The sequence below is a fragment of the Belonocnema kinseyi genome, chromosome 3 (genome assembly GCF_010883055.1).
Source record: "Belonocnema kinseyi isolate 2016_QV_RU_SX_M_011 chromosome 3, B_treatae_v1, whole genome shotgun sequence".
NCBI lineage: Eukaryota > Metazoa > Arthropoda > Insecta > Hymenoptera > Cynipidae > Belonocnema > Belonocnema kinseyi.
In genome coordinates this window covers 65,035,474-65,053,557 of record NC_046659.1, presented here as the reverse complement: position 1 = coordinate 65,053,557, position 18,084 = coordinate 65,035,474, and the positions used below count along the sequence as shown (strand labels likewise).

The following is an 18,084-nucleotide window of genomic DNA, read 5'->3' as shown; positions in this document are numbered from 1 at the left end:
CCACCACCAAGTAAGTGTGTGGAGGGTGTGTAAAGGAATAAAGAAGGTGTAAGAAAAATGTAAACCCTTAGGGGACACATTAGAAGCTTCCACTGATTAATATATATATATATATATATTCGTTATAAGTAAATTTGTAGACAAAAACTATATGCTTCTCATTTTTACATAGAAAGAAGACCAGCAAAGTGCAGTAACAATCAATATTTATAATAATAATAATAATGAGTTTTTGAATCATCTTGAATGAAAATGGCCCATATACACTGTATGTTAAAACTGTACAGAACAATATTGCTTTAAAAAATCGTAAATATGATTGTAATGCGTAATATCTTGTTTGTGCTTAACCTTTAGAGGACGGGAAAATTTCCATTTAATTCGAGTTTTCAATTAGCCAAATATTTATGCATAATCTCAACAGAAAACTCATTTCAAGTCCCCGACCTGACAGGTGGTCGATATATCGACCACTCCCGTCCGTAACGTAAGGGTCAATTAAAAAAAAAATATATGATATTTCAGCGTTATAGTTTGGTACACCCATATTTTTTGATGCGCTGAGTACGACAAAAATAGTGAAAGAAGTCCTGAAGGCACCCTTGACCTTGAAAATCACCATTTCAAGGTCATTTTTTTATATCTTATCGTTATGGTTGGCATTGATGAAAATCATGGTGTGCAGCCTAATGCTGGATTAGATGATAAAAGTTCTCCTGATGAAATTTTCAAGACATTTTGTGAGGAAGAGTTCATGGATATGATATGATATATCACTATTTTCCCCTTATTCAACGCACCAATTTTTGCCCGAAAACATCAAATAGTTAGTGTGCATTGGGTGGTCGATATTTCGACCACCCCCGTCCTCTAAAGGTTAATAATGATCATTTGATCAAAATGTAATAAAGAATCAAATGTTTTCAGGAAGACTATTTTTCCATAAAGAATTTAAAGAAGTTTCAACTAAAAGTAATAAAAATGGCTATTTAATATGATAGAGCATACAGTTTCTTTCTACGCAATTAATTGACATTTTTGAATAGAAATTGTTATTAATCATATTCATGTCTCATATTCACGTTCTGAATGAATGTTAGTTTATTATTAGATATATCAACAATCTACATTAATTATCTTTAATAAAGCGCGAAGATATTTAATAATGCCTTTGACGATAATTGTAAATCACTTTGCTAGAAAAATCAATATAACTTAGAGGAAAATTTATTGAGAATCTGTTTTTGGCAATGTTAATAGAAACAGTAAATGTTAACTTATGCCAATTTTTATTTAAAAGTTATGACTTATGAACAATCTAAACAACTAGCGCGAAACAAATAATTTTCTCTATGGGAAATAAAACTAGTAAGAGTTTGTTTATAAACATTGTTTATAATAATTAAGTTAAATATTATTAGAATTATTTCTGTTCCGTGAATGGAGGTTAAATACTTCCGGCTAATAGTGATTTTCTTTGTGTATTTGTACTTAAGATAAAAATTCATAAAGCTGGAAAAGCCAATTTAGTCACATTATTTGTTTATATTTTGTTGCTCTGTGAAAAAATTAACAAATCTCAAACCACAGTTCTCTTAAAAATTTAATGTTAAGCATTTCTAGAAAAAAACTTTCAAATCGGTCAAAAAATAATAGCAGTGGTTGATTATGAACAGTAGGGTGGTGCAAATTGATACCTGTAAAAATTCGACTTTCGATTTTTAGTAATCGTTCCCCCAATTTCTTCTTTTTCAGGAAAAAGAATATCCCTAATTTTTTTTAACATTAACCCCTGCCCCCAGTCTTTTGAAATTAACACGGTGGTTTAAATGGGAAAAGCTCGGCTTTTGACAAAATGGAAAAAAGTACTTGCTATAAACTTTTTGTGAATGCAAATGCAAAATAACAATTTCCTATCAAATTCATGTTAAAGACAGTATTTTTCTAAATGTTCTCAACAGGCATTATTTTTAATCGATAAAAATGATTATCTTGACCGATAAACGATATAAAGTGGATGAATGTCAAGAGTAATACTTTTTGTTCAACATATTTTGTAATTATTTAAACAATTTTAATTTTTGTACAAAATTTTTTTTTCTCCTTAAAATCATAGAAACTTATTATTTTCTGGAATGAATAGCACAATTAGCAAATGCTGAAAGTAATATATTTTAAAAGTTAATTTCGGAATTATTTTAATTATTATTAATTATTATATTAATTATTAAATTAATTTTTATTTGTTTAAACAATTGTTTCTCCTGTAACGCGTAAAGTTATTTTCTGAAATTAATGACACAATTAACAACTGTTGAGAATGTTATTTTTCTTACGGATATTTATAATTTTTTTTAAAATTTTATTTGTTTGAACCACTATTATATATTTAAACTATTTTTTTCTGCAAATAATACAAAGTTATTCTTTTTTGCAATATTAATGACACAATTAACGAATTCTCATAGTGCTACTTTTTTGTTTAATATATTTAGCAATTATTGGAACCATTAATAACTATTCACTTGTGCCTTTTTACAGAACATATACAACATATTGTTTAAGCAATAATAATTTCTATAAACAATTAAATTGAATTGAACTAAGCATAGTCCTTTTTTCCTTAAAATCATACCCGCAGATTTTTCGAAGGTATCTAAATGAAACAGAACAGAGAATTAATTTATAGACAATAAGGGCTAAACTTTTCTTAGACCAATTAAATTTAATTCTTTAAAAAATCTAGGGTAAACGTTGTGAGACAAGAAAACATTAAATAATAAACGACATAGTGTAAGAGATTTAAAAAAGGAACTTTTCCCCAACTTCCCAATGCAAAGGCGCAAGTAAGTGATCATTAATTTTTTAAATAATTGCAGAAAAAATGTTTAAAAAAAAGATAAGTCAGTTGATTTTTCTTTGCATGGGCTTTAGGATCCAGTAATAAAAAACGGTGCTTTTTTAATCAGACGTTTCGACTCATGTGGAAGTCCTCTTTAGTGTTTTATTTGTAAACAAAACAAAAATTTACATTAAATTACATTAGAAATTACATTAAAATCGTGAGCCTTTTTGTAGAATAATTTTTTTTGTTCGAAATACAAGAAGTTTTCTATTATTCATAGAAATAAAGAATATAGAATGAAATTTTAATAGTTGTGAATAATTGCAACAAATTCACCATCTAATATAAATAAACTAATTGAAGTATTATATCATGTAAAAATGCATAATTAGAAAACTAGTTTATTACAGGAATGAAAATGTAAGTTTAGTTCGAAAAACAGTTTTCGGTTATTTATAATTTCTCTAATCTCATCAATTGTTTTTATAATATCTTTATATATCATTACTAACTTTAGCAATTGTGTAATAAACTCATCACACTACTATTGCACTAATAACATTCGTTGTCACACACTGCAGGGAAATTTATTTTAATTTTCCGTCGTTTTTTTTCTCCCCATCATGAAAAATAATTATTCTAACATTCGTTAATTGTGCATTATTTACAGAAAATAAGTTTCTACGTTTTACAGGGGAAAAATGATTCAAAGAAATAAAAAAATATTTGAATAATTTCCAAATATCCTTAAAAAATATATAACTTTCAACACTCGTTTTGTGTCATCAATTCCAGAAAATAATAGCTTTTTAAGATTATAAGGAGAAAAAATTGTTTGAATAATTACCAAATATGAAAATAATAAGTACTACTCTTGACATTCATCAACTTTATATCATTTATCCCGAAATATAATAACTTTAAACGTCTCGTTATTTACAAAATAATTGGAAACCCTTTCAGTATCGATCAAAAATTATTCATTTTGAAAAAATTCTAAAAAATACCGTCTTTAGCATGAATTATTAGCATGAATTATTCCTTGAATATTCCCTCAGTAGGTGACTATATCTTAATTCCTAAAAAGTTTATAACAAGTACTATTTCCATTTTTTCGAAAATCGAGCTCTTCTCATTCAAAGCCCTATGTTAACTTCGAAAGCCCGGAAAAAGAGAAAAAAAACGGATTTTCTTTTACCGGAAAACGAACAAAATTGAGGGGTGGGAGTCACCAAAAATCGAATTTTTGGACGAACCTAATGCACAGTATCTTGCACTGTGTCACGGCTTTCCCAGAAAGTTAAACGTTGACAATCTTTAATTTCAGTTATTTTCAGTAATCCATTTAAATATGATAATTTAATCATTCACTTTAATAACTGAGTTTTCTCATATACGACAAATGATTTAAAAATAATTACGCAAAGTGGAGCATACACTTCTGGAAGATCACTTCACGCTAGCGATATGGTAAATAGCTGCTCCAGCCTAATTATTTTGAAGAGGAAATTAGATATATAATTACCTGTAAGCCTGATGAAGCGTTTCAGTGCAAGGTCTGTGGAGAACGATTTCATACTTGTCCTTATATTTGTCTCCTGGATTATACAAAACAACACCGTCTTCTCGGCAATGAATGTGTCGATTTCCGTACTGGTCTGATCTAACCTCCAAAACTACGTCTGCTGGAGCTTCGACGAAAACGTTCCGAAGCACACTATTGGCAATATTGCCAAGCCACGCCATTATCGTAAATGTGTATTATCATCAGAAGAGCAGACGAAGAATAAACGCCAGCGTACTAAAAAAAACTTATTCAGCTTACGAGTACGAATATTTTTTGCATACCAAATACGTCTAAACGTATCACGTACTGCGAAGGAAGACCTTTTCATGAGACTTGCTCGTTCGAGATTACAAATAACATCAATAACATGATGAAAAATAAGGTAGAATAAATGACTAGAAATTTTAAAGGAATAGACTTTGAACTTTAAACATACACAATTGTGCTTAGAAATTACAACAGAACTAAATAAACGTGATAAGAATAAGATACAGAAAGAAAACGTGACATCACTCCTTGGTGGATCAATGACAGACCGCCAATTTTGACTTTTAAGTGTGTCACGTGATTTTTCAGAACGCCATCTGCAAATTCGGTCGGTAAAGTGGAGTTAGAGGAGTTGAAGGCTAACATAAAGAACGTAAACAAACTTGTGAAATTAATGAAAAAAACTGCATTTATAAAGACTTTTAGCTCTAAAAATATAAGTTTTTCAATATAAAGTGATCGAGCTCATGTATTGAAGTCGCTGCGGTTATTTTACGAATAATTTAATTGAGTTTTGGAAAGTGCCGCTCGTTTCTAGAAGTATAACCTCCAAAAGCTTTGTTAGGAAGTTTTAGACCGTTGTAAAACACACGATTTAAGCGATTTGAGGCTTCATTTTAAATCAAAGATGCCACTTTTTTCGAGCAAATTTTCTCCGAAAAAGACTCCTATCAGAAAAGCCTCGGTTTCTTTGGCAAATAAAGATCTAAGTCCGAAGAGGTTAGAAAAAGAATTAGGTCCAGACATTGGCGAAATAAGAATTTGTCTGGGCGAACAGCAGGCTGTTTTTGATCATGGAATGTGGATTCCTGGTGAGATATAATAAACATTAATCGTCATTTCACTATTAATAACAGCAAGTTACACAACCGTGTAACATAAAAACTACCATTTAAATTGCACAAAAAAAGTACCCCGCTCCAAATTTTCAGAAAACGGTTTTTTTAATGTCTCATTGTACCATTTTTTTGTAATATCGAACTTAACATCAATAATTAAAAAGAAAATGATCAGAACTGAAACAAAAATTATGTTCCCATTAACTTTACAGACTCCCGATTTTCAAAAAACGAAAATGCTTTAGTTTTAAATGATTGTATAGTCATTGATCACTCATGAAATATTTTGAAACGTTTTATGTGTTAAATTTTTCAAATTTTCTAAGAATGCCTTGAAATTTTCTGAAAGCTCCTAAAGACACACATTTTCAAACCCCAGAAATCCTCTACAATTCATTAAAATGCTTCCAAATATTTTCACAATCTTTAAAATACTTTGAAGTCTAGAAATCGCTGAAAAATTATTGAGGTAACTCACTGAATTTGAAATCGGAATTTCCTAACAATGAAAATTGCTGCAGAATCTTGAATCATTCAAGCAAGCAAATCTTGTTTAAGACGACTTATATCAGGGTTTTAAGTAAATATATTTTCTTTTGACGTACAGTATTTACAAAAATTGTGTGAACTAGACAAATCTGACTGAAAGTTTTCGATATTGTGAGAAATCTGATAATTTTGTTTTTGTGAAATGTCGATTTTCTTGCTTCACTTAAAATAAATCCAACCAATTTGACTGCTAGGATATATTTTACACCTTCATTGTGAACTAATTTCCGAACCCAATAGTATAATGAAAAAATTTGAGTAGTGAAAAAAATTTTGCCGTGATTTTATACTAAATAAAATAAAAATTATAAATAAAATCTTCAATTGTCAATTCTTTGAGTAAAAACTGTCCATTTATCAGATAATTTAATATCAAATCATTGATCTACAAGTACGATATTTCGAACAATTTGTATAATTAAACATTTTTAAAAAAAACTATTTTTAGAAAAATATATGTAAAGAGATTTAGTAAATATTTTTCAAATAAAAATTTGGGAAACTTTTTTGTCGAGATTTTTTAATCCAATTGTTATTAATCCTACACAGAAACCTCGTAATACGAAGTTACGCAGAGAATATTAAATGTTGAATAACTTTTATACATTATTTGCTATTTATTGTAGAATCAGGACAAATAGGTGGTACGTTCAAGGAAAACGAATCACTAAAAAAAGATCTGAGAAAGCTAGAGGAGGAGAATAACTTACTAAAAATAAAACTTGAAGTTCTATTAGATATGGTAAATAAAAGTTTCAATCATCGCACTTAAAAAGCACTTTCTTAACAAATTATTTCAAAACACAGATTGCACGAGCTTTTTCATTAATTTAAGAATGGTGCAAAATGAAAAACTGGTATAAAAAAGAAATATAAAAAAACATTTATTTTTATAAATTAACATTTTCACGGCTTTTGATGAGCACAAACGTACTAAAAGATGATTACAGCACAACGATTTGACACGCACGTAGAGTATTCTTTAAATATTAACATATTCCATAATTTCTAGTTAACTCAGACAACGGCAGAGGCTAATTTGGATAAGGAAGAATTAGAAGCCCTCAAGAGTAGAATGTCTCATGATAAACGACCTGCTAGTTAACAAGAAGATTTTTTTTAGCCAGAAACTATAAATAAACATGACTACATCGAATTTTATACAAATGCATTTTTTCGCGAAAGAAAGTTTATTAAGTTAATAAATAATTAACACTTCGATCATAAATACTGTACATATTTACAATACTAACTTATTAACATCACTTATAGAAGGCACAGAATGTTTAGAATTACCGCTAGCGTTTACTACTTAATCATGGGTGTGTTAAATTCCATAATTTTAATAAAGCATCTATTCCTTCAAATGTAGATACTAAAAGACAACAGATTTCTGAGTAAACGATTCTTTAGAGTAATTTTAAGCCTGTAAGTGTCAGCTTATTTTAAATATAGTTCAAATTTATAAAATATAAAAAATAGATATTTCCTGAATATAAATTACGAAAAGTAACATACCCATTCTACCTAGAGAGCATGTAATGAAGTAAAACGAATATTTTAAATACTTTATTCTGTATACCTAAAAGTTTAATCTTATTAACGATCCATTGAATTCTGCGGACACGTTTTCTTTGTATGGCCTGCAATAGAAGGAACATCAATAGTAAAATAATTAAACTAAAATATGAGAAAATGTATTTTTGTGCCGAAAAATGGAACTAGAGAGAGTAGGTACAATTTTAAACATCTTTTTTTCTCTAGACAAACAGTTGTAGCTTCTGTAGTTTTTAAAATAAATCCAAAAAACGGACCTTTTTGAAAAAATCGATTTTAATCCGTTTTTCTCTTTAACTCGTGCTCAATGCTTCAGTTTGTGGAATTTTTAAACGAAAATTTCAGGGAATGTACTTTAGGATGTCCTTCGATCCACAATGTAATGGGAATTGAAAACCGTTGTTTTGAAAAATTGTTATTAATTTTTTTCTGATACTCGGTGCGAATCGAACATTTGTAACTTCCAGCGTTTCGTTTAGCGAGGGAATTTTGAGCAGGTAAATACTTCTCGAGGCAAAAATGCGGAGAAAGGTGTAATAAAGTTTTCTGGAAAGTTTCAGATCAAAATATTTGATAGTTTAGGAGTAGTTATGATTTTAGTGAACGTCAGCGCTGGAGTCTTTGAGCGCACTATGTACCCTGAGACTTTCCACTGTGTCACGTTCTCTCGCTAGTGAGTTGTTGCTTAAAATATGATATAATGCAATTTTTTATTGAATAAGAGTTATACGAAAATAAGTTAACAGAATATTCATGAATTTTATTAAATTTTCAATGTATTTTTCCGTTTTCTTTAGATTAAAATGTAGGATTCTCTTATGTACACCTAATTTTTACACCTATATTCGGTTTAAACCGTAAGCGACCTTGAACATGCGTTTTGAAAACAAACCTGTCCACACTTTTCTTGCAATTGGCTAAATCTATTTCAAACATAAAACAGATCAGTTAGTCCTTAACTGATCACTGGGTGTTGTACATCAGAGTGTTTTTAAGATTAACTCGGAAAACTCATACGTCTCTTAAAATATAGGGAACATTGAATTTGATTTCTAAGTTAATATATGTTTAAATATTGTAAGTGATTAATTAAATAAGTAAATGTCCTTGAGTTTGCCAGAAACTCCAACTGGAGGAAGAAACAAAACCAAAAATGAAAAAAATTGGACTGCGAATATTAGCAAAGCAAAAAAAACAAGTACATAGTACGCTCAAAGACTCCAGCGCTGACGTTCACTAAAATCATCACTACTCCTAAACTATCAAATATTTTGATCTGAAACTTTCCAAAAAACTTTATTACAAATTTCTCCGCATTGTTGCCGCGAGAAGTATTTGCCTGCTCAAAATTCCCTCGCTAAACGAAACGCTGAAAGTTACAAATGTTCGATTCGCGCCGAGCGTCAGCAAAAAATTAATAACTATTTTTCAAAACAACGTTTTTGAATTCCCTGAATTTTTCATTAAAAAATTTCAAAAATGAAGCACTGAGCACGATTTGAAGTGAAAAACGGATTAAAATCGAGTTTTTCAAAAAAGTTGGTTTTTTTCGCAATTTAACCATGCCCAATAAGCGAAGTTAATTTCAGTATTTTTAAATAAAGAAGTGATTATGTTAAATATTGCTATTCAATAAATAGAAAAATTGTTTACCTTCAATTCCACAAATTCCGCATTTCCTCTTGGCACCAGCGGTAGCTCGCGGTTTTCTAGGAGCTCCTGAACTTCCACCTCTTCCCCGTCCTCTGCCTCTTCCAGTTGACGATCCTCCCCAATCTCCACCGCCTCCCCAACCTCCTCCGCCACCCCAACCTCCTCCTCCTCCGCCACCACCACCACCCCAATCATCTCCGTTATTCGAACCTGTGTTCTCGTCATCCGCCCATAGGAAAAACTTGCAAGTACTGCCGATACCCTTTGGACAAGCGTAAAATTGTCTTCCCTTATTTGGCCCTTCTTTCGCAACTGTTAATCTAAAAACAAATTGAATTCATTAGGGTTATCAAATTCTTGATGTGAAGCAGAGTGTCCAGTAAGGGACCGTACTTAATGTATGTAATAGCTCAAGGGATGGGGGGGGGGGCATTTTTTCCGATTTTTTACAATAGGGAAAAGGAGGTCCTTCCCTCATGTACGCAATTTTTGCAAATTCGCAAAAACTTGCTTCTGCAGATTATCTTTTTAGTTACAAATTTTATTATTTGGTGGAAAATTTAACAAGTTTCTTAAAAAGATATCCTTTTTGTTTGCTGATTTAACTTTTTTTTAAATTCGTTTATTTAGGTTAAAAATTCCACTATTTTCGTACAACATTAACTTTTTCTTTAAAATTCATATTTTGTTGCTGATAAGTCAACTGAAATCTTTTTTAGATGAAAAACTATTTTTTCTGAAAATTCGAAATTTTGATTGAAAAGTTCAACTTTTTTAGTAGAAATATTGCATCTTTCTGGGATAAAAATGCAACTGTATTATTGAAAATTCAACCATTTCCTAGAAAATTTAGTTTTGGTTTAAAATTCGTATTTTTGTGTTGAAAAGTTAATTAAAATCTTTTTGAATTAAAATTTAAGTTTTTTTTTTGACAATTTGTCTTTGATTTAAAAATTAATATGTTTTAGCAGAATTTTCGTTTTTCTTTTACAAAAATGCACACCTGTTTTGTTAAAAATATAACAATCTTTTTAAAAAGTCGTACTTTTTGGTTGAAAATTTGACTATTTAGCAGAAAATTAACTTATTTTTTACAATTCTTATTTTGGTGATGGAAAGCGAAGTGGAATCTTCTTTGGATAAAAATTGAACTGCTTTTTTAAATCATGTTTTAGAAGAAATTCCATTTTTCTTGAATAAAAATGCAAACGGTTCGGTTGAAAAACCAACGATTTTTTAAAAGGTTGTTTTTTTAATTTTAAAACTCACCTGCTTTACCAAAAATTACATCTTTTTTGGACAAAAATGCAACTATTTGCTTTAAAATGAAAAAATTTTGTTGACAAGTCGTACTTTTTGTTTGAAAATTCTACTGATCTGTTCAAAATTTAAGTAATTCGTAGAAAGTTGTCTTTTTGATTAAATTTAATATTTTGGCGTTGAAAAGAGAATTGAAGTCTTTTCTGGATGAAAATTTAACTACTTTTAAAATATTTTTAAACAATTTTTTAATTAAATGTTCATCCGTTTTAAGAAAAATTTCATGTTGAAAGTTTAATAGTTTGGTTTAAGTTTATTCTTTACTCCTTTAATTGATAATTCAACTAATCGTGTAAAAGTTAAACTATATTGTTAAGAATTTATTTTTTTGATTGAAGGCTGATTTATGTCTGGTTGCAAATGTAATTGCTTAGTAGCAAAAACTTTTTCTTCTTGGTTTTAAATTAATTTTTAACTGAAAATGTAACTTCCATTTTTTAAGATTGATATTTTTTAGTTGAAATTTCTCCTTTTTTTTTTAGTAAAAACCAAATATCCTTGGCTTGAAATCTCATGTTTGTAGGGTAGAAATACCTCAGTTTCGTGGAAAATAAATTTTGTTTCCGAAGAATCATATTTTGCTTTAAAAGGATTAAGAATTTTATAATCAAAATTATTTTTTTTTTCTCTAAAAAAAAGCCATTTAGATTTGAAAAATTGTAATCTGAGCAAATCGAGCCTGTTTTATGTACAGTTCATTAATAGGTTAATTGGTTAATAATACGCACTGAAAAATTAGGCATTACATCAAAATGATAAAATATTAAATCAGAGGCCTTAAATATTCTGAAATTTGAAATTATAAACCTAAAAAATGGAGCATTTTTTATTAAATTCCGTTATATTTTAACAATTCCGGAAACAAGTATGTATTCAAAATTGTATTTCAGTGTAAAAATTAACAATAGGAGACTTAAGACTAACATTCTCGAATTCAAGCGTTAAAACATAATAATTTTAAAAAGGCATTTGAAGTAAAACCATTTTCAAATTAGGTGTTAAACACTGCAAAATTTTAAACTTAAAAGTTTTACATTTCTTTTTGTTGAAAGATTAAATATTTAAAACTCAAACTTCAAAAAATGACAACATTTTCCATTGGAATCGTAGAAGAATTTTTAACTGTAAAATTTAAAATAGGAACATTCAAACTTGAACAGGAAAATATTGCTCAATTCAAGAAATTAATTTCTTTAACTCTTTAAACAAAAATTCTTTAATTTGAAAACTGTATTTAAAAATGTTTTAATTTGAAAATGAACCATCAGAAATTAAAAATTAAAAGTTAAATTTGTTGATAGTAAAGAATCTTAGAATTATGCATTGTAAACTGAATTATACGATACTTGAAAATATGATAAATTGAATTTTTTTAATTCAAAATAATTTCGAATCGAACTCGTTGAAAATTTTATTATTTCACGTGACATCGAGTTATCGACATCAAAATTATTGGAAAGATTTTTCTACTCAAATTTTGGTAGAAAAATTAATTCTGTCATTTCCCCCTGCGAAAGTATCCAAAAAAATATTAATAAAAATATTAACCTCTTATCTGTAAAACACTTTATTGATAGATTACTTCCACGTAAAAATATACTTTTAAATAATAAATTTATTGATAACCTTGTCATCGGGTAGCACAGCGCATAACGTTTATTTTCATTAAGTGAACTTAATTGTAAGGAGGAAAATAAGTGATCCTCCCATTTTTTAATTAAAAAATATTTCAAAATAACTTAACAGTTACTTAAATTGTTAATTATATTGTAAATAAAAACAAAAAGAAATCTCAATTTACATGTATAAGTCATCTAAAAGTGGATATAATTATTACTTTGGCATAAATCAATTGAAAATAATTGAAATTAAATATTTTAATTCATTCAAAACAAATTAAAATTTTTAATAAGAAGGTACTTTTTCATTTCGTTTATTTTTTTACATTTATTGTGATTAATGTGTAAAGAAAAAAAGGTTTTATGTTGTTCTGAAATACTTTTTTTAGTAGGATTAATTTCAAATATGACAGGAAGTAATGTGCCATTTAAATATGTTATCTTCCATAGGGAATAAGACGAGACATATCTTATCGATTTGCCAATTTTTTTTTACAAAGTTATGTTGAATTTTGAAAATTGAAAACGCGATTGATAAAAAAATGGTCAAAATTTTTGTTAGGAGTGTGATATATTTTTCTTCTGATGACTTTTTCTTTTTGACTGTGTTCGAAATTCTCGACTTCTTTCGAAAACCATTGGAAAATTTGAAAAAAGATTGAAAAATTAACGAAATGGCGATGGCTTCTTTAAAAATATTTAAAGTCAATTTACTCAAAAACCTCAGCTTTTTTCTTTTGATTTTTTTCAATATCCGTTTTAATGTAAAAAGTATATTCTATGTTAGTGTATTCTGTGTAAGCGCCTCGAAGTGAGCTTTGTTTTAAAACGACGCAAATACGCAAAAAAGTCAAAGAAATAAAATTGCTTTTCTAATATATAAGATAAGTGTCGTCTTATTCGTTATGAGAAACAACATATTTGAGTGGAAAATTATGCCTTTAAAACTTAAAAATTTAATAATCATAATTTCGTTATTCACCTATAATAGAAATAAATATTGACTCACTTTCTGGCTGGTTGATTACACGTGCACATAACGTTGTCGCCCGAATCGTTTGCAGTGCCAGTATTTCCCCAACTTGTCGAAGGTCCTGGTGCATTGTAATTATTACGGTGGTTGTTATCCGCACCCTGAAAAGGTCTGTTATTAGGCGCAGGAGGTCGTGCTGGAGTTTCATTATTTCCATCATCCGAGGCCCATGTGAAGAAGTTACATCCGGATCCTTGTGGTTTACTACACTTGTAAAATTGCCGACCTATTTCAAAAGTATAAGATGATCATTAACGCAGTTTTAATAAAGTATATTAAAATTTAAGAAATGTGAATTGGATTAAAATCAAATTTAAAATCCTATTTAGTGCCCAATACTCAAGTTAATTTAGAAAAATCCTGAAAATAAAACCAAGAATCCAGCAACCAAATTTGGACAACCGCCACATAAAATGCCCGTATTGCAATTTAAAAAAAATCCCTTTTTGAAAAAATTCTAAAAACAGCACAATCGATAATAGAAGACTGGAAAAATACCTTGATTTGGTCCTTCTTTCCTAACCGTCAAAAGTATCGCATTATCGTGACAATTACACAAAATCGTAGATCCACCATCCACGTTTCCCCAATTTTGGTTCGTAGAGTTATTGAAAGAAGAATTTGAACTCGAAGCAACCATTCCGACATTTGCTGGTCTAGAGACTTGATTATTACCACTATTTTGACTCGGTGGGTTTTGATTAGTTCTCGTTGGGCCCGACCAATTATTTTGATTTCGAGCAGTTTCAGCTGGCCTCGTTTGAGGTCTACTAGTTCCATTTTGAGCAGCCTGATTTGGCCTTACTTGTGAAGCGGCCCTTGAACTTCCGCTGCTGTTAGTATTCGCATTCCTCTGACTACTCGGATTATTTTGTACAATTCTACTTCTTTGAGTACTATTAACACTCTGGTTACTGCTGTAACCAGAATCATTCGGTCGTGTTGTTTTTCTAACATTACGTTCATTTATATCCATCTGATCGTTAAATATTTCATCACAACCACCGATACATGTTGTATACTCAGGAAAGAATCGTGGCATTGTGCCTGGCTTAAACTTGAATTTCAATTTGTGCATTCCTCCCGGACACTAGACAAAAATCGTAAAAAGTAATGAACAATTTCTAGACCACACTCAGTCCAGTACTGAGGATAAAAACTAACAGAGAAAATAAAAAACAGAGTGTCTATCAGACGAGCGATTTTCCATTTACCTTCATTTCGGGGGTTTCTACTGGTCAATGTTCAGGGTTGCTACAAAATCCCAAATTTTTCATTTTTTCTGAACGTTATACATTTTTTCAAGGTATAAAAACAACCTTCCATTTAGGAGATTAATAATGTTAATGCAAAAAAGTGTCTGTTTCTAAATATATCTTTAAAACTTTTAATGACAACAGCCATACAGAATTTTATAAAAGGGGTAATCCAAAAAATACGTAAGAAATAAGTAAAATACATGAATTTTTAACCAAATAGTTCCGTTTTCAAATCAAAAAGATTTTTGAACCAAAAACGGAAGAAATAAATTTTCAGTTAAAACAATTTTGAAACAAAATTACGAATTTTCAACAAATTATTTAAATCCTCAACCATAACAAATTAATTTTTAAACCAAAACGAGGCATTTTTAATCAAAAAAGATTCCTCAGACAATATTAGAAAAAAATCCCTTTCAAAATCTTGAATTTTCGAACAAAAAATACAATACGATTTTTTTAAACAAAAAAGTTCAATTTCCAACCCAAAAATTTAAATCGCAAAAAAAATTAATTTTTAACCAAATAGTTTAATTTTCAACCCAAAAGATGAATTTTCAAGCAAAAAAAAACTAATTTTCTATCGTCAATTTTTTTATCAGATCACGGAATAGTTAAAATAAGGTTAATTATTAACACAATACATGAATTTTGAACAAAAATAAAATTTTTTAACGGAAATTTCGACCCAAGGTTAAGAAGACTAACATTCTACCACAAAAGAAGAATTTTCAACAAAATAAATACATTTTTATTAAATAGTTGAATTTTCAACTGAAGACGATAAATGTTAAGCAAATAAAGACTAAGTAAATTTTCAGTAAACACAATTGCTTTCAAACAATCAAAACAAATTTTGTTAACAAAGGAGTTTAATTTTGAGTAAAAGAAAAAAAATCAACTTAGAAAGAAATGAATTTCTAACGAAGTAGTTACACTTACAATTGAGTAGTTGAATTTTCAACCAAAAAAGATGAACCCTCAACGAAAAATGTCATTATTGATATTCCAAGCCAAAAATATTTTTATTTTAAACCAAAACAGTTGAATTAAACCAAAAAGACTAATTTTGGCACAACATAATTGAATTCTATTTCAAAGAAGGTTAATTTGCAACCAACCCGTCGTGATTTTTAAGCAAAAAGAGAATCAATTTCTACCAAAATAAACGATTTTTTAACGCAAAAATAAGAATCCCCACCAAAACAGTTGAATATTTAACAAAAAAAGGCTGACTTTTTATCAACATTTTTTACTATCAATAAAATAATAAAATTAACTTAATCATTAGTTTATCCAAATTTCCCTGACTCTGCTTTCCCCTAGTATTCCCTGACCAGTTTTAAATTCCCAGACTTTTCCTAAATTTCGGCAATTCCCTGACCTGTAGCAACCCTCATTTTTTATATGCTCGGTCTGGTTCTTATACCTCTTTTTGAAATTTCAAATTAAAAATTGCAATTAATTAAACAAATTTACTGTCCTAAGTCAGAATTAAAATTGTTCTCGAAAATTTTCTTTTACAAGTAAAAATTTTAATTCTTTTGGAAAATTTCTTGTTCCAGGACTAAATAATGATTTTTTTCAAAAATTCTCTGATGCAATACCGAATTGTCTATAATTGCTTCGGAAAATTTCCCATACCAACTAAAAATTTTGTTTCTCGAAAAGTCACAAGTCAAAATCCTAATTCTTTTATAAAATTCCCCATTCCAAATAAAAATTTAGTTATTTTGGAAAAATATATATTCAAATTCAAAATTATAATTCTTCTCAAAAAAACTTTAAAGTCAGAACTATACTTTGTTATACTCAAAAGGGTCTAGGGGCATAAGTGCCAAGACCCGAATTTTCCAAACGCCACAGATAATATCTAACTTTACCGAATTCAATTTTTATTTAAACAAAAAATTATTTTCGAGCTAAGCGTTATTGAATCGTGCCTATCTGTTTTATTAAAAAAATTTTCAATGAAAAAAGAATGTATTTTCAAGCTATTACTTAGCACTATTTAATCGTAAAAAGAACAGGCAACAATATATATATTTTTCTAATTGAGAAAACTATGAAAATCTTCATTTTTACGTAAATTTGATGCTCGCAACCTCTAAATTTTTTTAAAATCTGAACCCAGAGAAACAAACTGTTGTGATAAGCCGCCGAAAAATAGAAACAAGTTTTTTGTAAACCATCCTAGTATGAATTCACAATTGTATTTAAATGTAAAAATTAACAATATGAGCTTTAAGACATAATAATTTTAAAACGGCCTTTGAAATAAAACCATTTTCAAAGTATGTATTAAAAACTGCCAAATTTTAAACTTAAATATTTTACACTTCTTTTTGTTTATAGATTGAATATTTCAAATTCAATAACTGTGCAACTAAATACCAAAAATGGATTTTAGTCTATTTTAAACCAACAAAACGCATTAACAAAAATCAACAGGTATAAATCAAAATTATTATTTCCAAAAAATCACTGTTGAAAGCCTAAACTATAATAATTCTCTTAGAAAATTCCCTTTTCAGATTAAGAATTACAAATATTTCTTCCAAAATCTCATGTTTTAAATCATAATTACAGTTTTTATAGTTTTATTTTGAAACGTAAATTTCTCTCTTTCATTTTAAAATATATATTTACAAATTCAAATAAATATTAATTTACGACTTTAAGTATACGCCGGATGTTAAGATATTAAAAACTTTAAAGAATTAAGAAAAATACAAACTGAATCAATTATATTTATCGTCATTATCGACAACGAAGCCGTTTTCATTATTCGTTTCGTGATTGAAAGAACTGAGTACAATAATATTCCCGCTTTTTTCATGTTAATCAAAATTCCTGACCTTTTACCGGTCTGATAAACACCCTGAAAAATATTTCATTTACTTACGCGAGTGCAAACATCATTGAGAACTTCCACACTTTCGACAGACAAAGGAAACCACACAGCATTATTGCAAGTTGGAAAATTCATGCAGCTGAGAAATCTTCCTTCTTGTGTTCTTCTCTCTTTCAGCGTCATATCACAGCCGCACCTAGGGCATTTAAAAACCACGATATCTGTGCCTGGCGTTGCGAATTCGATTTCGGGAGCATCTAATGGATTGTCTTCAAGATATTCAGCAAGAGCCCTATCAATTAAATTGGCGCGACCTAACGCTATTTGAAACACATTACGGTAGTTTGATATTTGCTGTGCAAGGACATCTTTCGGATCTTTCCGTCCTTCGCATATCCTGCAAAAAGAAGATACATTTATGAGACTTCTGAAAAAAAAGAAATTAAATTATAGAAAGTAATTCAGGGTGGCCGTTTTAATCACATACACAAATTTTCGATCATTTCCCGGTTCACAAATATTTTTTACGGTGAATGAGATTAAAAAATTCAAACTCGAAAGCTACAAATTTTTCCATTTGAAGTAATAAAAACTGAGTTGCAAATCATTTTAAGCAATTTTAAGTTGAGTGGAAGCTTCTAATGTGTCCCCTAAGGGTTTACATTTTTCTTACACCTTCTCTATTCCTTTACACACCCTCCACACACTTACTTGGTGGTGGA

At 29.0% G+C, this 18,084-nt stretch overlaps 3 protein-coding genes across 5 annotated transcripts in view; 1 reads left to right on the top strand and 2 right to left on the bottom strand.

Annotated features, from left to right (window-relative positions):
- Positions 1-4,949, bottom strand: part of LOC117169533 (85/88 kDa calcium-independent phospholipase A2) — a 14,417-nt gene extending 9,468 nt beyond the window's left edge. For 2 of the 3 annotated variants that reach the window (XM_033355953.1, XM_033355955.1), the window contains exon 1: positions 4,371-4,949. In XM_033355953.1, coding sequence (XP_033211844.1) covers positions 4,371-4,591 — 221 coding nt within the window. In that variant the 5' untranslated portion in view covers positions 4,592-4,949. The remainder of the gene's footprint in view (positions 1-4,370) is intronic. The other variant, XM_033355954.1, reaches the window with a different exon arrangement.
- Positions 4,950-4,995: 46 nt separating this feature from the next.
- Positions 4,996-8,144, top strand: LOC117169536 (protein chibby homolog 1). Its single transcript, XM_033355958.1, has 3 exons — positions 4,996-5,491; positions 6,694-6,809; positions 7,080-8,144. Exons 1-3 carry the CDS (start codon positions 5,308-5,310, stop codon positions 7,170-7,172), a joined length of 393 nt encoding a protein of 130 aa, XP_033211849.1. The 5' UTR covers positions 4,996-5,307; the 3' UTR covers positions 7,173-8,144.
- Positions 7,307-18,084, bottom strand: part of LOC117169530 (DNA topoisomerase 3-alpha) — a 22,604-nt gene continuing 11,826 nt past the window's right edge. The window contains exons 6-10 of the mRNA XM_033355951.1: positions 17,414-17,759; positions 13,748-14,339; positions 13,226-13,475; positions 9,278-9,597; positions 7,307-7,710 (exon numbers count right to left, since the gene is read on the bottom strand). Of these exons, the coding sequence (XP_033211842.1) occupies positions 7,667-7,710; positions 9,278-9,597; positions 13,226-13,475; positions 13,748-14,339; positions 17,414-17,759 (1,552 nt within the window). The 3' untranslated portion in view covers positions 7,307-7,666. The remainder of the gene's footprint in view (positions 7,711-9,277; positions 9,598-13,225; positions 13,476-13,747; positions 14,340-17,413; positions 17,760-18,084) is intronic.

What these genes read in the sequence shown, in the direction of transcription:
- LOC117169536 (XM_033355958.1), top strand. Translation starts at nt 5,308, where the DNA reads ATGCCACTTTTTTCGAGCAAATTTTCTCCGAAAAAGACTCCTATCAGA. An exon ending in TCATGGAATGTGGATTCCTG is followed by an intron (nt 5,492 to 6,693) that starts GTGAGATATAAT and finishes TATTTATTGTAG; the next exon opens with AATCAGGACAAATAGGTGGT. An exon ending in TTGAAGTTCTATTAGATATG is followed by an intron (nt 6,810 to 7,079) that starts GTAAATAAAAGT and finishes CATAATTTCTAG; the next exon opens with TTAACTCAGACAACGGCAGA.